At 31.7% G+C, this 23,997-nt stretch overlaps 1 protein-coding gene across 1 annotated transcript in view; it reads left to right on the top strand.

Annotated features, from left to right (window-relative positions):
* The window catches only part of LOC143203035 (putative G-protein coupled receptor Mth-like 6), a 39,826-nt gene extending 17,289 nt beyond the window's left edge, over positions 1–22,537 (top strand). Inside the window, exons 2-7 of the mRNA XM_076415131.1 lie at positions 551–985; positions 4,414–4,492; positions 14,746–14,933; positions 16,450–16,624; positions 17,852–17,997; positions 21,930–22,537. Of these exons, the coding sequence (XP_076271246.1) occupies positions 551–985; positions 4,414–4,492; positions 14,746–14,933; positions 16,450–16,624; positions 17,852–17,997; positions 21,930–22,099 (1,193 nt within the window). The 3' untranslated portion in view covers positions 22,100–22,537. The remainder of the gene's footprint in view (positions 1–550; positions 986–4,413; positions 4,493–14,745; positions 14,934–16,449; positions 16,625–17,851; positions 17,998–21,929) is intronic.
* The last annotated feature ends 1,460 nt before the right edge of the window (positions 22,538–23,997 follow it).

Raw genomic sequence — 23,997 nt, 5'->3', positions numbered from 1 at the left:
ACTTTTCGGTCACTCAAAGTGATTTTGTGCATTTTTTAAATATTTTCGTCGGTAATAACCTATTTTGGACGTCCACTGAATTCACCGCCTTCGGTGTTCACTTTACCACGTCTAAACTTAACGTACCAATCCTTGATGGTTGATTTTCCTTGGGCAGTGTCCGCAAACTCGGCGTCCAGCCAAGTTTTTGCTGTATTTCTCCCTTCAAAAAGCAATATTTTATCAACACTCGAAATTAATGGTTAAAAAGCCATTTTTTTCACAATAACAAAAGTTGCTTCACTCAAAATGCTATAATTCAGAAACTAATGTTCCGACAGCTGTCAAATTTATACACGCATCTTTTGATGCTTACTAAACTGCGCTAAGTAAAAAACATACGGATTTAATTCTAGTATCGCCATCTATGTGTTAGGGCCGGGTACAATTGACCTGTTATCAAAATAACAAGTACTTATTGACCGTTGGGCATATTGTAGAACTAATAACAATGATAAAAATACTTTATTAACACTGTAGTTATGTACATTTGATATATTTATATTTTCAGACGATTACGAGATAGTCCATGGTACCGGATGCACAAACGTCAACATATATAGCACCAACACCCTTCAATACACCATTACTAAAAATGGCTCATTCCGATATTACTCCAATTACACGGACGAGTTCGTCATGGAGCCTGTCACCGATTTCACGGGTTATTGCTTGGAGCACGCCACCAAGGGATCGATGTCCGGTTATTTCCTTTTCCGCTGCTTCAAGCAGCCGGAGATCGAAGAGAAGTTCGCGTGGACCATCGGAGCCAAGATATTATCCGGAATCTTGTTGATAGTGACCGTTTTAATATACTTCTACCTGGGAGAAGTCCGAAATACGTTTGGAAAAATTCTGATCAATTACTGTATCGCCATGTTTTTACTTATGGTCACGCTGGCCTCTTCGATTCTTGCGGCTGCTGAATTGGAATGCAAAATAAGAGGTATGTGTTTAGATTCTTTACTATTGTTTCTGAATTTGTATTGTTTTCATATATACAAATACTATATTTACATATACAACTAGTGTTACTACTGATTGACAGGGGGTGGCCAAAGTATTAGTAAGCAATAGCTGCTTCGAGGGTCACTATTTATATTTCGGGAATTGACAACACTGTTGTCATGTGAGTCCATCTGATTTGTAAAGTTTGACATATTTGACGATATACGTACTTAGAACATTTTGTCGCACGGACGCTATTTGTTTATTTTATATTTAGTGTTTTTCGTCTCGGTAAAAAATGGAACTCAATCGCGAACATTTTCGTGCGATGATTTTTTACGATTTTCGACGTGGATTATCACATCAAGAGTGCATCAATCAACTTAATTTGACTTTTAGCGATGAAGCTCCATCAAAAACCACCGTGTATCGCTGATTTAGTGCATTCAATCGTGGTCGTAGTTCGCTATCTGACGAGTTTCGTGAAAGTCGTCCAAAATCAGCTGTTGTGCCAGAAAACATCGGTGCTGTGTGCGAAATGATCAAGAAAGATCGTCATGTCACCTATTGTGAGATTGAGACATCCCTGAGTTCGCGTTGGATCCCACACAATTTGGCAATCGCTCAAAAAAGACTCGTGTCGATTGGTACAAAGAAATTCAATCGCTGTGCTTCGAAAGACGTTTATAAAATCGTGACAGGTGACGAATCATGAATAATCGTATGAGCCCAAAAATTGTTCGCGTATAAAGCACTTCAAAGAAAATGGTGGCCTATTTCTTCTGGAAAGCTGGTCATATTGCAACAGTGCCTCTAGAGGATCGTAGAATAGTAAATTTTGATTGGTGCACAACCATTTGTTTGCCAGCAGTTTTCGGTGAAATAAGCAAAACAAACACACATCGTTCGAGTCTCGAGTTCTCACACATCGGCTCAAACAAGAGACTATTTGAGCACTCAAAACATCGAATTGATGGGTCATCCGCCGTACAGTCCTGGCTCCCAAAGATTTTTTTGTTCCCGTTCGTGAAGAATGAACTGCGTGGTCAACGATTTTCATCGCCCGAAGAAGCTATTAAAGCGTTCAAAAATCACGTTTTGAAGACATCTCATTCGGAATGGAATAAATCCTTAGTTTAAGCGTATGCAAATGTGTATCGATCATCGTGGCGAGTACTTTGAGAAGCAACAGAAATATATTCGCAGCTTAATTATTTGTTTTTTTCTCCTATTCCCGAAATATAAATAGTGACCCTTGTATATATCTCTTTGGGGATATGTGAAGTTCAATAACCACGTTTATATCTCTCAATATTTTCTCGGAGACGTGTCCGAAGTCTCACCCATTCTGAAAAGTTGAAAATTTGAGGTAATCGCGCCGAACTATTAACCTTATACTGTGTTCCGGCTTCACAAAAAAAAAATAATAAGGATACCAGTACCTATTTAAAAGAAAATAAACCTTTAAAAACAACATCAATCATCATTTATTCAAAGAATGAACAAACTGACTATAATAAACTACAAATTACATTCATACGAGTAGTGCCTCTAATAATTTGGCCATCTGCAGTATTTATCCAATACTGATCTTATTTGGCAAATGATGCAAGTACAACAGAACAGTATAAATTAACTTATACAAAACACATCTAATATAAGATCTAATTAATCAAAAAAATCATACGTGGTACAATATACTGTTAGTTTCTCATCAACTTACTCTTTATTTTTAACATATATAATGTAGGAGGTTTGCTTTTTATATTTCTGGATTACTTAGCATTGTTTGTTCGTTTATTTCATTCGTTTTTAAGATTATTTTTTGCCTTTTTGTTGTCTTTCTATTACATTTTTTATTATAAGTTTTGTGTTCTTCTTACGTAATATTTGTATCTAAATTTGTTGGTGCATTTATTGCTGCAAGGCCCGTAGGATCTACAGTTTAACGTGAGCCACGGTCCTCGGCATTAGACCAACTTAGAAATCATCCCAGAAGATATCTGGTCTTACCCAGCCTAGTTACTGACGTGATTGGGATCCTATTCCTTGTCGGATTTTACACTCTTGCCTAGGACAATCACAAACATATATTTACGACCATGTCCGAGCAGGATTCGAACCCGCGACTATAGACAACAGTAGGTGGACCGTCCTGTCACCTTGCCTGTTACAATCCGGTCCTGTAGGTTTCCCGTAAAACAACAGAAATTATTTCAAATTCTCTAATACGCTGTTCTTTAAAATTACAGCTAATTAACCAGAACCAGAAAGGAGATACATTTTGTTTTAAATAAATCAAATAGGATTAACTCTTGTAACAATCATGGTGCTTTTGTCTTTTCTAGAAACACAAGAAAGTCTTCGTTCGTTTTGTTACACCTTTGTTTTGATATACAGGAATTGTATAACTAACGTATATATATATATATCGAGGATCATTATTTCCTTCTTTGAAATCGGCATATATATAAATACTAGCGACCCGCCCCGGCTTCGCACAGGTGCAATGCTGATACTAAATTAAATACACTACAGAAAAAATATGAACGTTGTATATAAAAACATAGCGGCCCGCTCCGACTTTGCACGGGCATAAAATATATATGCCTATGTCACTCAATGAAAACATGATTAAAATCGATCCAGTATTTTTGGTTCATTCATTACTGCCCTTGGCCTGCACGCACTAAATTTGGAGTAAAACAATTCCTCTTCCCCTATACTTACTATAAAGATTTCCTGCTATCTTTGGAATATCTAAATTCATACAATTTTTATTACATTACACATTTTTAAACGCAAATTTTAAATTTGTAATATCTCCCAAAATATTTGTTTAATTTACATGCTGTAAGGAACCATATTGATCTATATTAATTGCACACTGTATTTAAGGTACTTAATTCGATAAGGATTAATGCCGTATTGCTTAAAATAGCTTCGTAAATAAGCCATTTTCTCACGTAAAAAGTAAACAATAAAAATGGTTAATGTGGGTTATCCCTAAAAGATAAACATATACCATCGCGGACTTTTTTGTAGACCTTTTTATGGTGTACAATACTGTAGTACATTAATTTGATCTAACTCGTAGGGTTAGGCAGCGTTTTTGCTAATTGCTAAATAAGCCTAAAAAATAGGTTAATTTACGACATCACGTTAGAAACCTCTCAAATTAGCAATGTTGCCTTAGTATATTATGCATGTATTATACATATAAACCTTCCTCTTGAATCACTCTATCTATTGAAAAAAACCGCATCAAAATCCGTTGCGTAGTTTTAAAGATTTAAGCGCACATAGGGATATAGGGACAGAAAAGGCGACTTTGTTTTATACTATGTAGTGATATGCGTTTTGGTTTAGTTGAGAACAATATGCGATATGAACCATTCCAAAGCTAATAAATATTTTATTTTCTAGGTTATTTATTAATATTCTTCGCGTGTGCCACACATGTTTGGGTAAATGTGATGTCTTACGACATTTGGAGTACTTTTGGGTAAGTTAACGTCTTCTTCTTTGTACATAAGTCATATAAGAGTCATTTTAATATTAAGACGAATATAATCGAAAATAAATAAAAGCGGAAATACAAGATGGACTATCATAAAGTTCTCTTTTATATTGTAAAACGGTTCTCCATCATTAGTAAATGGTTTTTGCTTTAATAGATGAACAGTGTTCAGTGGCTTAGGTGAAGGTTATTTGTTTGTTGAAATATTCTGCATTAACATGAGTAGTTCTTAGTATGCTCAATCATTTCATTGTATTTGTGGTATTTCTTCTAAATACTATATATAATATATTTTGTTGCACTTTTGCACGTTAGTTCTTATTATTATTTACATTTCTTATGAATTTCATTTAATTTTAATCGATTAAAGTATATTGTAATGTTGCTGGTGAAATATTACCAAATTATTTAATAATTTTCATCATATTTTGATTTTTATTTCCGAAAATGGAAATGGGAAGGATAGGTTTATTGAAAATAGTGTAGGTTTATGGCATAAGTAAACTACAGAGTCAGAATTCGTTTAGTTTCGTTCGTTTTCACTGCAGACATTTCGCTGTTAAAAATGAATCTTGCTCTCGTCAGTTGCTGCAAAAGTGCATTAAGCATATTAAAAAATTATAGAGAGAAAAAACCTAATACCAACACACCAATTTGGGTTTATCAACAAGCATTCAATAATTGATCAGGTCCAAAGAATAACAGATATTATTGAAAAAGCCTACGAAAGTAAAAAGTATGCTCAGCTATATACTTAGATGTAGCACAAGCCTTCGATAAGGTTCGGCATGAAGGCCTTGTTCATAAACTACAGAAAATGTTACCAAAACAACACACCGAACTATTAAAATCATACATTACAACCAGAATGTTTGGAGTCAAACAAGAAGAAGCTTACTCTACAATAAAAAAAGCTAAAGCAGGTGTCCCACAAGGAAGTGTACTAGGACCAATGCTTTATCTATTCTGCACTTGTGATATACTACAAATGGAGAATATTACGATGGCTACATTTGCTGATGGTACTGCGATTATAGCTGTCGGAGACAATGGTGAAGAAGCCTCACGAAAATTACAACAGGCAAGTGACAATGTAAATAATAGGACACAAGCTTGGAAAATAAGAATTAATGAAGGCAAATTTGTACATGTGCAGTTCACCTATAAACAGACCGTACAAGCACCAATAACATTAAATAATACTATCATTCCATATCGCAAGAACTCTAAATATCTCGGAATGAATCTTGATGCAAAACTTCGCTGGAACATATAAATAAGAAAAAAAAGAACTGGAATTGAAATTTAGGAAAATGTACAGACTAAATGGAAGAAAATCACAATTATCAGTACATTATAAATTGCTATTATATGAGTAAATACTGAAACCTATATGGACATTTGAATTATTTCAATTGACGTTTGAACAGACGAAAGACAGTTGAATTATGGGGATGTTCTGCAAAGAGTAATGTAAATTAAATACAAATTTTTCAGAACAAAGTCCTGAGAAGTATTGTGGGTGCACCTAAATACAATAGGACTGAGTACCTACATTGGGACCTTCAGATACCCACAGTCAGTCGAACAATCAAGAGAATTGGAAAGGGGCATGAGGAAAGACTTCATTCTCATGAGAATATTGAAATATTGCAACTTTTGGATACCATCATAACAGGATACAGACCCAAAAGAATCAAACCATCTGATCTTGTGTAGTGTTGTGTAGTGAGGTGCATATAATAAAAAATAGAGCAGTGACATGTATAAACATTATTTCACCAGAGACTGAGATAGGGCCGATGGGTTCTCCTAGATATATACCTAGATTTAAGTTATCATAAAGACAAATTGTAGGTTAGACGGAAACGACTAGTAACAATGTAATAATAAAATAATAAAAAAAACATATTAAAGAAACTTTTTAATAATATCCAATTTGGAGCTGACTATATTGGAGCAATTTTCATTAAGAATAGTCAACAGTCATTCCTCATTAATATACACCATCAAATCATAGCCAAAGTTGAGGGAGATTGCTTATTTCTCAGTCAAAACTTTACTGTTTTTGCCACATTCTTCGAGCATTCTCGTTATTGTTTAAGTCTTTTACAAGTCTGAATAATTTTCAGATAATAGTTTACCTATTTCGTGACGAATCGATGAAAAGAACCTATAAAACCTCTATTAAAGTGTAGGAATGTTCGTCGGGTCGGTCAATCGGTCGAAATGTGTGACTGCCGCTGCGATTATTTGTCAGAACACTCACTACTATTTTTGGAAGGAATTTGCACGGGAACTAAAAACACTGGTTGAATCAAAGTTGTTTATTCTAACTTACGATTGATACATGTGGTCGATGGGAGAATGGACAGGATATTAGGTTAAGGTGAAGGAAGTACGGTAGCGCTGTGGAAGTGGTACTGTTACAAGGGGACGGTGATAAGAAAAAAAGCGAGACATCGTCGTGATGGCCTTTTATACTCCAGAACTGCATGGTACCAATCCACCGGCGTTGCCAACCTTTGTAGTTGTTGATGGTGAATTGGTGGTGGCCTAAAGGGTTGTGGCGGTCGCCACATAACTCCCCTCCTAGTGGAACAGCCGTGGAACGTACCTATATGTGATGCAAGTTCCGGAATGCACCCGCAATCACGCAAACAAACGCCCGGGGACTGCTGATGAGATGGGGATCCCAACCTGAGCGAGGAGTTTTACGGGATCAGCTGCCATCGGAACTGTAGCAGGACGTCGTTCGTCTTGAGGCGTTTAGCTTTGTTTGAGGGTACCTGTAAATGTGTTACGTGTCCCGTTTCGTGATGCGAGGGTGCTCATGTGTTGCTGGTATACATGATGGGCTTCTGTGGTTTTCGTCCATCGGGCTAGTCTCGTGGGATGTCGTCGACCACGTGATGTTGATGAGTTCCGTTCCTCGTGCTATCCTTCCATGCACGTGTCGAGCGGCTTATGTTGAGTTGATTTACCTGTTAGGCACTTTGATCACGTCGGGGTCACCAATTGTAGGAATGTTCGTCGGGTCGGTCAATCGGTCGAAATGTGTGACTGCCGCTGCGATTATTTGTCAGAACACTCACTACTATTTTTGGAAGGAATTTGCACGGGAACTAAAAACACTGGTTGAATCAAAGTTGTTTATTCTAACTTACGATTGATACATGTGGTCGATGGGAGAATGGACAGGATATTAGGTTAAGGTGAAGGAAGTACGGTAGCGCTGTGGAAGTGGTACTGTTACAAGGGGACGGTGATAAGAAAAAAAGCGAGACATCGTCGTGATGGCCTTTTATACTCCAGAACTGCATGGTACCAATCCACCGGCGTTGCCAACCTTTGTAGTTGTTGATGGTGAATTGGTGGTGGCCTAAAGGGTTGTGGCGGTCGCCACAAAAGATTATTTATTCTTCAAAGTGTTTTATTTAATGATATAATTTTTATTTCTACTTCATATTAAATAAGATATAAATCAGTGTTAAAGTATCCATAAAATTATATTATTATCAATTTAAATTTTTGATGTTCGGATCTATATAGTTTCTATTTTGGTTTGGTTGGTTTTTAGAACAAAATATAGGTCGACGACAACTAATGTTAATTCTTACGATTATTTATTTGAGTAACTTAACCTCAGGTTAATAATTTCTAAAAATATACGGATTTCAGTAAATATTGTTGTAATTTTGAAGTGTAAACTGATGTTTGACTATAGGAAAATTATTATAAAATGTTATTATAATAATAAACAGTGTTATGTTTTATTCAGAACTTTCTACAAATATACGAATAGAATTATAAATAACTAGCATTACTGAAGGCGTTGTTATAACCAGGACCTTGGAAAGAAAAATAAATATTCCTTTAGCAAAATGGCAAAATGACTCTTCATCTTTCTGAGTATTTTTTAATTTTTTTTTTAAGAATTTTTTTGAGGTTTTACAGGATTAGAGCTTTTTTTCTATTTCATAACCAAGATTATCTGAAATTCTTTTTGACAAAGAAGGTGTTCTAACTTCTTTAGAAAAAGCAAGGGATCTGAAGAATTTGAATTTCGTATATGGTGTTTATTAATTACTAGCGACCCGCCCCGGCTTCGCACGGGTGTAATGCTGATACTAAATTAAATACACTACAGAAAAAATATGAACGTTGTAAATAAAAACATAGCGGCCCGCTCCGACTTTGCACGGGCATAAAATATATATGCCTATGTCACTCAATGAAAACATGATTAAAATCGATCCAGTATTTTTGGTTCATTCATTACTGCCCTTGGCCTGCACGTATTAAATTTGGAGTAAAACAATTCCTCTTCCCCTATACTTACTATGAAGATTTCCTGCTATCTTTGGAATATCTAAATTCATACAATTTTTATTACATTACACATTTTTAAACGCAAATTTTAAATTTGTAATATCTCTGAAAATATTTGTTTAATTTACATGCTGTAAGGAACCTCAATATGGTTCTATATTAATTGCACACTGTATTTAAGGTACTTAATTCGATAAGGATTAATGCCGTATTGCTTAAAATAGCTTCGTAAATAAGCCATTTTCTCACGTAAAAAGTAAACAATAAAAATGGTTAATGTGGGTTATCCCTAAAAGATAAACTTATACCATCGCGGACTTTTTTGTAGACCTTTTTATGGTGTACAATACTGTAGTACATTAATTTGATCTAACTCGTAGGGTTAGGCAGGGTTTTTGCTATTTGCTAAATAAGCCTAAAAGAATAGGTTAATTTACGACATCACGTTAGAAACCTCTAAAATTAGCAATGTTGCCTTAGTATATTATGCATGTATTATACATATAAACCTTCCTCTTGAATCACTCTATCTATTGAAAAAAAACCGCATCAAAATCCGTCGCGTAGTTTTAAAGATTTAAGCGCACATAGGGATATAGGGACAGAAAAGGCGACTTTGTTTTATACTATGTAGTGATTCTCTTTTGGATTTTCCTCAAACATTCACAGTTGGAAGACATCAAGCTGTCTTTTTCGGTATTTTCTTTATTAATTCTCAAGCCATATGGTTCTCCAATACGAACTATAAAAGTCCCCGGCCTGACACATGGATGGCGCTACTAGATTTAAATCCATATGTTTTTAGTTAGTCCTAACCCTCAAAAGATGCATGTATAAATTTGACAGCTGTCGGATCATTAGTTTGTGAATTACAGAATTTTGAGTGAAGCAACTTTTGTTATTGTGAAAAAAATGGATAAATAGGAATTTCGCGTGTTGATAAAATATTGTTTTTTGAAGGAAAAAAATACAGTTGAAGCAACAACTTGGCTTGATGCGGAGTTTCCGGACACTGCCTCAGGAAAATCAACCATCAAGTTTGTTACCGACGAAAACATTAAAAAAATCCACAAAATGATTTTGAATGACCGTAAATTGAAATTGAATGAAATAGCAGACACTCTAAAGATATCAACTGAACGTGTACATAATATTATTCGCGAATATTTGGGTGTGAGAAAACTCCGTGCAAAGTGGGTGCCGCGCGAGCTCATTTTTGGCCAAAAATAACGATGAGTTGATGATTCGGAGCAGTGTTTGAAGATGATCAAGCGTAATAAACCCGAGATATTTCGTCGATATGTGACAATGGATGAAACATGGCTCCATCATTTCACTCTGAAGTCCAATCGACAATCATCCGAGTTCACATGATGAACCCGCTCCAAAGCGTGGGAAACAGCAACAGTCGGCTGGCAAGGTTATGGCATTTGTATTTTGGGATGCGTATGGTATAATTTTCATTGACTACATTGAAAAAGGAAGGACCATCAACAGCGACTATTATTTATCTTTATTGGACCGTTTGAAGGACGAAATTGGCGAAAACGGTCGCATTTGAAGAAAAAGAAAGTGCTGCTTCACCAAGACAATACACCGTGTCAAAAATCCATGAATTGGGTTTCGAATTGTTTCTTCATCCACCGTATTCTCCAGATCTGACCCCCAGCGGCTATTTTCTGTTCTCAGATCTCATAAGAATGCTCGTTGGGAAGAATTTTTCATCGAATGAAGAGGTGATCGCCGAAACTGAGGCCTATTTTGAAGCAAAGGACAAATCGTACTACAAAAATGGTATCGAAAAGTTGGAGGGTCGCTATAATCAGTGTATTACCCTTGAAGGGAATTATGTTGAATAAAAAAAACTAATTTTGCCAAAAATAATTGTTTTACTATGGTAGGCCGAGGACTTTTCAATTCACCTGTTATTTCTTTTTAAATCAGAATTTAATATTTGATTAATAATATAATATTTTATAAGATCAGGGCCTGCTTATGGAAATTTGCTGCATTTTTGTGGTTTTTTTATCGGTTTATCATCCATTGAGACAGTTTTTGGTGTAAAAATACTGTGCAAACATTTCTTTTAATAAATCATTACGTAACTTAAGTTACTTATTATAACATGAATATAATTAACTACTATTCTTGTACTTCTAATAAAATAACTACAATAAATAAAAAAAAACTTGATCATTAGTTATCATTAAATATATTTTATAATTTATATGCAGTGTTTGTTGGTGAGCACACCAATAAGATATTTGTGACTTCCGGTAGAAGATAATGGCCCTCGCTATTTTGATTTAATTGTTCATAATATGGGCATAATTAATTTTTATTAGCTGAAGCTTCCGTACACATAATATCATCATGTCATGTTACGACTTTTCTTTTTTAATTCCGAATGGTTAAAAATTTAGTGATGTCGTATTTATCGTAATGAATCTTTAAAACTAAAACTCTAACAAAATTATTTATTTTAAATTTTTATTACATTTAAAAACATCGAAAATATCAAAAAAATTTAATGAATATAAAGATAGATAACAAAACAAGCTCAATGTAGTAATTAGCCGTATTGGTTAAAGTTGTAGCTTTTCGGCTATAACGTACTAGGATCGAATCTCGCGAGGGGTGAGTTTTTTCAAAAAAGTTTAATAGTAAATTAGAAGCATTTGTGTTTTTCGGTGATTAAAATAAATATTTCAAATCGAGGGTCGTTTTTGAGGTGAGCTATCATGAGTTTGAAGTTTTGATGAAGTGCTTTATTGACTAATACCAGCGTTTGGCTGCAGTGCTTGCAATGCAAAACTGTCTTAATTGTGAACATTAATTGGATCAGCTTTTTGCCACATATCTTCAGCGATGAAATCATATCTCTTTAAAAAAACGACATAGCATCTGTTTTGGCTTCTTTTATCGGAGAGTAATTTAATAGATTTTAATAGTTTGGTGTGTTGTTTCGGTAAAATACCCTAAAATAACATAAGAAACACGTAACCTATTTTATGTTATTAAGAGTGACTATAAAAGTACTAAAAGATGCTGTATCATATATCATTTTATACAGTTTAAATATAAAACTGTTATATCATCATAAATAGTTGTCGTAATGTAAAAACTGTTATAGTTAATTATTTAAATGCTTTAATAGAAATTAAATATATGGGCGTTAGTCTAGTTGCAGAATAAAAAATATCCATTATATCTGATTAAAGTAATGGTACACCTCAATATACTAACGCTTATATTAATTAATATGAAGACCATTATGTGTATTACAGTCTATTTTTATAATATAGTCTGTTTTTTGATGTCGCGCCTGTTGCTATTGGGGGATTGAGTTGAAAAATAATTACACTCTTAATTTAACTTTTATATAAAACATGTTTTTTTTGGTGTTGATTGAAATTGAATATAATTAAGGTTTATTTGTCATTAGAGTATGGTATGTAATAAAATATTATTGAACTGATTTATTTAATCATAGTAGGCGTAAATAAATTTGGAGGTATTCCTTTCAGATAGTGGGGGATATATAAAGGTTTTCGTTAATTTTCAAGTAAATTGTTTAGGTAGACCTTGAAGTATCATGTTGATAAGATCGAAGAAGAACATTCTAAATAATTTAGTGAATTAAATATTACGTTACGAACATTTTAAAACAATATAACACTATTTCCTGTTATCGAAATTAACCTATATGTGTTTTTCGTCTTTGGCCATGAACATTTCCTACCAATTTTGTGATATTTAAATATAGAAGCCGTTTTTTTTTGCTTATTAATCTTGTATGGTGTTGGCGGGATGTGAAGACGAGATACAACTTATGTTAATGCTTTCTTAGATCCGTGTGGTAACATTACGAATCCATGAATATTTTAGAATATTTTAACAATGCAACTGAGCTGGCTTGCTCCGTATAACTTCAAAAATCCTACTTCGACTACCTCCCACATCTATTAATATATATTTACAGTTACTGTGGGTAAAATATAAGGATGGGAAAAGTAATTTCGATTTTTCTTAATAGATGGGTTTAAAGTCGCGTATCTTTCGAGAAAATTGACTATAAATTAGTTTTTTTTGTAATTTGAAAGTTTATTGTGGGAAATCGGTAGAATTTTATTCAAATTATTATCCATCGATAGTCGCTATTTTTTACTATTTTTTCAGGTAATTTAAGGATTCCATCTCGGCAGAACGTTGTATTTTTTGAAGCTATACACGAATGGATACATTTTTTGGTATTTTAATGTCTCCACGTATATCTTCAACGGTAACATGTGGTTGAACGTTGTCATACTGAAGAATAACATTGTTGTGCTTCGTATTCCGGCTATTTTTTGTATAGTGCTCAAACACATCAGATGTGTTCGACAGCGAGTGTTTCATCGAATAAAGCCTTCAAACCCATGGTTCCAACATTGAACATTGAACAATTGAAGTAAAGAAGTAACATTTCATGCGATTGCGATTTATTCGGAACAAATTCAGACATTTTCAGAGGCACTGAAAAATATTTTTGTTTAAATTTCGACGAAAAGTGAAGTCTGTCAGTGACACTTCCATCTGAAGTTGGTTACAAATGCACCTAATGTATTCTGTTATCCTTTATCCTCTAAAATGTATTTATATTCGACCCTATATTGTCAACAACTAAAGCTATCGAAGCACGTGGCTAAAGAGTATCCTGAATTCATCAATAGGAAAAATGTTATCATACATCAAGATAATACTTGACCATATACATCTTTAGTAACTCGACAAAAATGTAGAGAGATTGCTTGGGATGTTCTGATACATACATCGTATAGTCAGTCCCATTTCATTACCAGTTGTTCTGATCTCTACAAAACTGCCATAATGGTGTCAAGCTGGTTTTAAAAGAAATATGTGAAAATCACTTGGTTCAGTTTTTCCTCATTAATTATAACTGTAATATATAAAACTGTATATATATATATATATATATATATATATATATATATATATATATATATATATATATATATATATTAATGATCAGTATCGAAATGTAATTAATAAAATTGTTTTTCTACAATCCATTATTATTAAGTTATTTTTGAAAATTTGTACGCTTTTTTATGCATTATATAAATGATATTAATGACATATAACTACCGTTTATAGAATTGATTAAAAGAAATTGAAATATCAATGACTGTAACTGTGGCAAGGTTGAATTCCGAATATTATATTAAAAAATGTCTCGCCCACACATATTTTTCAAATAATCTGGAATGTATTTATAGAATTTGGAATGCGTGTTTTTATTTTCCTATCGACAGAAATGATACTCTTATCACGGAAACATATATAACACCTACATGACGTTTCTTTAATTGCGCCTTTATATTGAATTATTAATAAATCGTCATGTCATATGTAAATGAATTTATAGTATATTCAAAGTTTTTTTGTATATGCGTCATCAAGGTGTTTAATGTATTGCCTGCCGAAATTTGTAAATTAGTTTCGAAATCAAACAATATTTTCCTTCTCTTTTTATTCTAGTTAAAAAGTGTGTCTCTTTGCTATCTGATTAGTTCGAACAAGTAAACGAATGAGTCTGTCAAAGTCGTCCGGTTGTCAGACGTATGCAAAATTCTTGAAAGCAATTGTAATAAGATGTTATAACTATAGCCTATAAACTATTGTGGCTGTATAATTAACTGTAGTTTTTAGATGTACTATAATGTTAAATTAAATTATATTTGATAACATTTTTGTTCAATTATTTTAATTAGATTAGAATTTTGTCAAATTAAGTCAAAGCCAAACTGAACTAAAACTCAGAGTTTATAAAGTTTGTACAAAATAACTTTGAATACACGATATTTGTACTATCTAAAGAGACTTATAATATTCGTTATTTCCAGGAGTCCCAAGAAACCGATCTGTGTCGCCTACAAGAAGAAAAATCTCCGGAGGTTCGTCTATTACTGTTTATATGGATGGGGCGTCGCCTTCTGTCATATGATTTTGCTCATCATCCTGGAGAATACCAATTTCCTTCCGGATCTGATTCAGCCACGGATTGGTAATCTGTACTGTTTTATTGAAAATGGTACGTAATTTATTATATATATATATATATATATATATATATATATATATATATATATATATATAAAATTAGCAAAATTAAAACAATATTTTATTTTGATTATGATTAATTAAAGTTAAATTCGTAACATTCATTCAAAATTAAGCCGCAGTTTTACTGTATCGTGTTCATTTTCTCTCTATGATTTTGTACATCAATGCAGATAAGTTTTACGGTAATGGAATAAAAACTTTGGTTCTAAGAAGCCCCATAACCATGCTTGGTTGGCGCAGTGGTAAAGGCGACAGGACGGTCCACCTACTCTTGCGGTGTTTGTTTGTTGTGTTTGTGTATTTCTATTATTTGTGGTTGTCCAAAAGGCAGGAGTGTAAAATCCGACAAGGCAAATGAATCCAGCCACGCCGGTAACCAGGCTGGGTAAGACCGGATATCTTCTGGGATGAACTCTAAGTACGAAACAAATATTTTCAACGCTAGTGTTAGATTTAGTTGCACATATTTTTGTCTTTTGTGTTTTTTCCGATATCTAAAATACTCACTCTACTACTGTCAATCCAAAATTACTTTGTACATACGTCATCTATATCTGTGAAGTCAAAACGTCGCAATGTCGCCGTATCAACTCTGAATTTTAAATCTATTTGGCTTTAAAATAATAATTTTTCCATCAACTTTTGTTGTCAAAACACTATTTTTATTATCATCTTGCCATGAGTGACCATCGGCTATATAAGCTCCTAACGATCGACGGCTAATTTGGAAAAAACACAACTCGCCAAACGGAAACAACTTGGACTTAAACTCTACTAAATGTATTGGCTTATCGGACAAATCCAAGTTATCATTAGATAACAAAAAAATATTATTGTATAAATCTATACTCAAGCTTATTTGGTCATACGGAATACAACTATGGGGAACCGCTAGCAAGACTAATATATCTAACATACATCGTTCCAAAATAATGTGTTGCGTGCCATTGTAGATGCTCCGTACTATGTTCGAGCATCAAATGAAATGATACAACGCGATATTCTTCTAGAACCTATAACGAGTGTAATTCAACGTGTTCGTGTGAAGTACTTCGAAAGAGTGTCAGTGCATCCCAATGTACTCGCTAATCAGCTAAATATGCGACGTGATAGTGAAGTGCGTAGACTAAAACGTTTAACACCACCTGATATGATTACTTGACACATGTACATTTTAGAATAAGCTATAGAATAAGACTAATTAATTAAGATAATATTTTATACAGAAGATCGCTTAATGAATATTTTCTGCATGCCATGTAAATATAATATAGACATAAGAAATTTATTATTATTTATTAGGTATATTGGTCCCATTCTGAAATATCCATGTCTCATCTGAATACGTAAATTGAACTATTAAGCGTTCCTTCATTTTATTATATGCTCTTAAAATTTTTATTCCTTTAAAAGCAATATTCAGAAGTTCCATTTGACCTCTTCGATACTTTTCAAACTAAGAGTTTATATATTTTTTGTTTTAGTGAATTACGGAAGAATTGTCTTCTTGCTCATTCCATATTTGGCTTTCCAAACAGCCAATATCGTACTATTCGTCAAAACAGCAGTTTATTGTATACGAGTACAAAACGAAATAAATAAAATGAATGATGGACTTAGGAGATCTGAAAGCGGAAGATTTGTTTTGGCAAAAGATAGGTAAGTTGTAAGATATTTCGATTATATTTCGTAATACAAATGTCTTAAATTAATGTATTTGTTCAACAATAAAAATACATTAACAGTAAAACAAATTTTTTTAACAAAATTAGCTTTTTTTATTCAACATAATCCCCTTCAAGGGTGATACACTGATTATAGCGACCCTCCAACTTCTCGATAGCATCTTTCTAGTACGATTTGTCCTTTGCTTCAAAATAGGCCTCAGTTTCACCGATCACCTTTTTATTCGACGAAAATTTCTTCCCAGCGAGCATTCTTTTGAGATCTGAGAACAAGAAATAGTCGCTGGGGATCAGATCTGGAGAATACGGTGGATGAGGAAGCAATGCGAAGCCCAATTCATGGATTTTTGCCATCGTTTTCACTGACTTGTGACACGCGACCGAAGGTAGTCAATAAAATTTATTCCATGCGCTTCCCAAAATACCGACGCCATAACCTTGCCAGCCGACCGTTTTCCCACTCTTATGACTGTCAATTGGACTTCGGAGTGAAATGATGGAACCACGTTTCATTCATTGTCACATATCGACGAAAAATCTCGGTTTTATTACGCTTGATCATCTTCAAACACTGCTCCGAATCATCAACTGGTCGTTGATTTTGGTCAAAAGTGAGATCGCGCGGTACCCACTTTGCACATAGCTTGCTCATACCCAAATATTCGTGAATGATATGACGTACACGTTCAGTTGATATCTTTAAAGTATCTGCTATTTCATTCAATTTCAATTTACGGCCATTCAAAGTCATTTTGTGGATTTTTTTAAAATGTTTTCGTCGGTAACGGTATTTTTTCACAATAACAAAAGTTGCTTCACTCAAAATGCTATAATTCACAAACTAATGATCCAACAGCTGTCAAAATTATACGCGCATCTTTTGAACTAAACAAAAGATTGAGAAACTAAAAAACATATGGATTTAATTCTAATAGCCCCATCTATGTGTCAGACTGGGAACTTTTCAACTGACCTGTTATATGTCCTATAGTTAGTCAACGCTTTAGAGTAAAAATTAAATCATGTGTACATTTTGCGAGACCCTTTCAAATATTGAAGTAATCTATTTTTTTCCAAAGTATATGGCAGAATTAGGTGGTGCTTTACAAAAAAAACCCATGGTTATAAAAATATATTTTTATTAAAAAATTAAAATGATATCACATAGATATTTATTTAAAACCTGTTTTGCTTGTTTCAGATTAGCACTGATCTTAAAACTTGCCGTTATAATGGGTTTAATATGGTTTACCGAACTATTGACCACATTTTTCAACAATATGGAATCGTACAGTGGATTTTCGAAAACGCTGGAAATTATTCTGGATACCATTACATGTTCGCAAGGTAAGATATGGAATATGTTAACTCCAAAATTAATATATCGTTAATATAATATGTTGTTACTTCTTTTGAATACTGATATTAGATGTACGAGGGGGAATGAATAATACTGCGTTTTTGTTATAAAAATTGATTTATTATCTTATTTACAAAATTCTTCAGGCACCTTCAAACTATTCTCCACTATAGATTTTCCTTCACTTCAAACTTAAATTTTTAACACAAAGTCTTAAAATAAAATATGTACATTATAATCCTTGTATTAACTAAATAAAAATAAAAACCTTATTTAACCCATCTACTATAGTTATTCTATATTCTACTGTATACAGACAATTTACCTTAATTTCTATCTAACCCTATTTATTTATTTAAAATAATATATTATTCTACTACTAATCCACCAACGGTATCATGCTGTTTTTCTAATAAAAATGAATACATTTAGGTTTAGTTAGGTGTAAATTCCTAACTTCTTATTTAAAGGCAGAAATGCATTATGTCTTTGTATTAAACAATTCAATTTATTTAATCAGGAAATATTTTTTTAGTTGTTTACATTTTTTGATAATATGGATATTAATATTTCCACCAAGGGTAATATGCAATTTTTCTATTAAAAATTTATAACTATAGTGTTACTTTGGTGCATATCCCTTTCTCCTTATTTTTAAACACAAATCAATTATGTTTGTTTATTTTTATAAAAAAAATAATCTTTTTAATATAGAAAAATATCTACCGTGGTTTACATTTTTTTAGATGTTTACATTATTTGCTAATAAGGATATTAATATATCCGCCAAGGGTAATATGCAATTTTTCTATAAAAAATGTATAATTATAGTGTTACTTTGGTGCATATCCCTTTCTCCTTATTTTAAAGGAAAAATCAATTACCTTTGTTTATTTTTATAAAAAAAACTATTTATTTAATTATAAATATTTCTCTGGTTGTTTACATTTTTTTAGATGTTTACATTATTTGCTAATAGGGATATTAATATATCCGCCAAGGGTAATATGCAATTTTTCTTACAAAAATGTATATTTATAGTGTTATTTGGTGCATATTCCTTTCTCTTTATTTTAAAGGCAAAATCAATTACCTTTGTTTATTTTATAAGAAAAAACAATGTATTTAATTATAAATATTTTTCTGGTTGTTTACGTTATTTTAGATGTTTACATTTTTTGCTAATATGGATATTAATATATCCGCCAACGGTAATATGCAATTTTTCTATCAAAAACCTATAAATATAGTGTTACTTTGGTGCGTATCCCTTTCTCCTTATTTTAAAGGAAAAATCAATTATGTTTGTTTATTTTTATAGAAAAACCAATTTATTTAATTATAAATATTTCTGTGGTTGTTTACATTATTTTAGATGTTTACATTAATTCCTAATAGGTATATTAATATATCCGCCAAGGGTAATATGCAATTTTTCTATCAAAAACCTATAATTATAGTGTTACTTTGGTGCATACCCCTTTCTCCTTATTTTAAAGGAAAAATTAATTAGATTTGTTTATTTTTATAAAAAAAACCAATTTATTTAATTATAAATATATCTTTGTTTGTTTACAATTTTTTAGATGTTTACATTATTTCCTAATAGGGATATTAATATATCCGCCAAGGGTAATATGCAATTTTTCTTACAAAAATGTATAATTATAGTGTTACTTTGGTGCATATTCCTTTCTCCTTATTTTAAAGGAAAAATTAATTACCTTTGTTTATTTTTATAAAAAAAAACAATATATTTAATTAAAAATATTTCTTTGGTTGTTTACATTATTTTAGATGTTTATATTATTTCCTAATAGAGATATTAACATATCCGCCAAGGGTAATATGCAATTTTTCTATCAAAAATGTATAATTATAGTGTTACTTTGGTGCATATTCCTTTCTCCTTATTTTAAAGGAAAAATTAATTACCTTTGTTTATTTTTATAAAAAAAAAACAATTTATTTAATTAAAAATGTTTCTTTGGTTGTTTACATTATTTTAGATGTTTATATTATTTCCTAATAGAGATATTAACATATCCGCCAAGGGTAATATGCAATTTTTCTATCAAAAATGTATAATTATAGTGTTACTTTGGTGCATATCCCTTTCTCCTTATTTTAAAGGGAAAATTAATTACATTTGTTTATTTTTATAAAAAAAACCAATTTATTTAATTAAAAATATTTCTTTGGTTGTTTACATTATTTTAGATGTTTATATTATTTCCTAATAGAGATATTAACATATCCGCCAAGGGTAATATGCAATTTTTCTATCAAAAATGTATAATTATAGTGTTACTTTGGTGCATATCCCTTTCTCCTTATTTTAAAGGGAAAATTAATTACATTTGTTTATTTTTATAAAAAAAACCAATTTATTTAATTATAAATATATCTTTGGTTGTTTACATTATTTTGGATGTTTTCATGTTTTGCTAATATGGATATTAATATATCCGCCAACGGTAATATGCAATTTTTCTATCAAAAACCTATAAATATAGTGTTACTTTGGTGCATATCCCTTTCTCCTTATTTTAAAGGAAAAATCAATTGTTTGTTTATTTTTTTAGAAAAATAAATTTATTTAATTATAAATATTTCTCTGGTTGTTTACATTATTTTAGATGTCTACATTATTTCCTAATAGGGATATTAATATATCGGCCAAGGATATAATAATATCCGCTATAAATACAGTGTTACTTTGGTGCATATCCCTTTCTCCTTATTTTAAAAGAAAAGTCAATTATGTTTGTTTATTTTTATAGAAAAACCAATTTATTTAATTATAAATATTTCTCTGGTTGTTTACATTTTTTTAGATGTTTCCATTATTTGCTAATAGGGATATTAATATATCCGCCAAGGGTAATATGCAATTCTTCTTACAAAAATGTATAATTATAGTGTTACTTTGGTGCATATTCCTTTCTCCTTATTTTAAAGGAAAAATCAATTAGATTTGTTTATTTTTATAAAAAAAACCAATTTACTTAATTATAAATATATCTTTGGTTGTTTACATTTTTTTAGATGTTTTCATTATATGATAATAGGGATATTAATATATCCGCCAAAGGTAATATGCAATTTTTCTTACAAAAATGTATATTTATAGTGTTACTTTGGTGCATATTCCTTTCTCCTTATTTTAAAGGAAAAATCAATTACCTTTGTTTATTTTTATAAGAAAAAACAATTTATTTAATTATAAATATTTCTCTGGTTGTTTACATTATTTTAGATTTTTACATTATTTCCTAATAGGGATATTAATTTATCCGCCAAAGGTAATATGCAATTTTTCTTACAAAAATGTATATTTATAGTGTTACTTTGGTGCATATTCCTTTCTCCTTATTTTAAAGGAAAAATCAATTATGTTTGTTTATTTTTATAAAAAAACCAATCTATTTAATTATTAATATTTCTCTGGTTGTTTACATTATTTTAGATGTTTACATTATTTCCTAATAGGGATATTAATATATCCGCCAAGGGTAATATGCAATTTTTCTATCAAAAATGTGTAATTATACTGTTACATTGGTGTAAATTCCTATATCATTATATAAAGGGAAAAATGAATTATATTGTTTATTTTCTATTAAAAAATTTAATTTATACAATTACGAAATTTTTTTTTAGATGTTTACATTTTTTTATAACATGCATATTAACATTTCCTCCGGTAATATGCAATTTTTCAAGGGAAAACTAGAATTTGGTTTTCTATTGTGCTCTTGGACTTCCATTAACATTCTTGAATACTTTACACGCCTAAGTGATTGTTTGTTTTGATTGTTTCAGGAAACCCCGCCCGCCCACTAATCTATCTTTATTTTTGCAATATTTTTTAACAGTCAAAAACGAGTAGCCTAACAAATATAATTTTATTTTGCAGGAATCCTTATATTCATCATATTTATTTGCAAGAGGAAGATTTTCAATTTGCTGAAGCAGAAATTGGGATGCGGTTCATTGCGAGATTCGTCATCACCTACACCATCCAGTGAAGTCAATGGAAATATCGCCTTGACCAGAGGACAGACCCCGGTCGAGAATGCCTTGTAATTAGACCAGTTTAATCTTCAACAGTTTGCTTTTACTAAAGTATATTTACGATATATGACAATTAAATTATGTATTTGTACTATCTATGTAAACTTATTTAAGTGCTGAAATGTGATATTTGTTGTATAAATGTATTTAATCTAATGTCCTATATACAACGTGGGGAAAGATTCCCGCTACCAGTGACGCTGTTTCCACTGGGTGGCAATAATGGAACGAATATTTCAATAAATATTGTCACTATTTAGACATCTACATAACACAATAGTTAAAGTGAAACTGAGCTCAAAATGGTAGCGGGACTTTTACCCCACCCTATATTTATATTTTAAAAGTTATTAGGAATATATGTGTGTTATTATATAAGCCACTTTGTGTTCTGTTAGTGGATGTTTTTGAGTACAAACGTATTTGTATAATAAAATGAATAATATGATATTTTCTTTTTATTTGATTGCGTTGATGTTTGTAAATTTGGTTTTACAGTGACAAAAACCTTTGTTTAAGTATATCATTTCGCATACTAATATCATGACCAGTGAAAACAAAATATGTTATGTCACTCACTTGATGTTTTAATTGAGTAAACTTATACACATTGACTGAAAATTAAACTAAATTCATATTAAAATCTTGTTACATTTTTCGATGATTATTCTGATGACGATTTTTTGTAATATTCATAGTTTTTACTGTCATTTCTATTCAAAGATTCGTAGGTTGATGAGAATTTCAGAATTTTTATGTTAAATTTTATACAAATTATTTATCCAACAAAAAATGTATTTTTGAAAAATGAAAGATTCTTTTTTTACTTCTTCTAACTTAAAAAATATAAATTCAAAACAATTTAATGTGAATTTTCGTTCCATTCAAAATAAATATATAGTTTTGAAAATAAGCGATTTTTTCGTACAATAATGAGAATTATGGGGCTTATAAATCATTTTACGTTAAATTCAATGATGGAATAATTGGGCTACATTATTTTTTGAGATATTGGAAGAAAGGTATTATTTTCAGTTCTAAAGAGTAACATTTGTTACACTAAACTTGACTAGAAGTCCCCGGCCTAGCATAGTAAAACACATTATTTTGGCAAAATTAGTTTCTTTTATTCAACATAAATAATTCCCTTCAAGGGTGATACAATGATTAAGCGACCCTCTAACATTTCGATACCATTTTTGTAGTACGATTTGTCCTTTGCCTCAAAATAGGCCTCAGTTTCGGCGATCACCTCTTCATTCGACGAAATTTTCTTCTCAACGAGCATTCTTTTGAGATCTGTGAACAGGAAATAGTCGCTGGGGGCCAGATCTGGAGAATACGGTGGATGAGGAAGCAATTCGAAGTTCAATTCATGGATTTTTGCCATCGTTTTCACTGACTTGTTTTTGGTCAAAAGTGAGCTTTTGTTTTTCACAATAACAAATGTTGCTTCACTCAAAACGCTATAATTTACAAACTAATGATCCGACAGCTGTCAAATTTATACACGCATCTTTTGAGGGTTAGGGCTAACTAATAAAAAACATATGGATTTAATTCTAGTAGCGCCATCTATGTGGCAGGCCGGGATTTTTCAATTAACTTCAGCAGATATATTTTCCAATAGATCACTGCTAGTTTTACTAGAAGATCTGGCCTATAGAAGCAGTAATTTTCAATCTTGAAAACCTTCAAATACCTCATTTCCATTGAAACGAAAAACTCGCCTTTATTATCTACCACAAAAGCTAGAGCTAATAAAAAGTTTTCTTTGTCATATTCGTGTTTTGGCATTTGGGATTAATCTACAAAATGAATGATATTTTTCGAAAGAAAAAATAGTCTCGAATTCGGCTGGTGTTCCACAAGGTATAGTCTTGGGACCACTCCTATATCTGCTCTATACT

The sequence above is a fragment of the Rhynchophorus ferrugineus genome, unplaced genomic scaffold (assembly GCF_030347505.1).
Source record: "Rhynchophorus ferrugineus isolate W39M unplaced genomic scaffold, kcgeb_rfMv2 rfM9, whole genome shotgun sequence".
Taxonomy (NCBI): Eukaryota; Metazoa; Arthropoda; class Insecta; order Coleoptera; family Curculionidae; genus Rhynchophorus; species Rhynchophorus ferrugineus.
The sequence above is the reverse complement of the archived record's forward strand: the minus strand, read 5'-3'. Positions and strand labels throughout refer to the sequence as shown.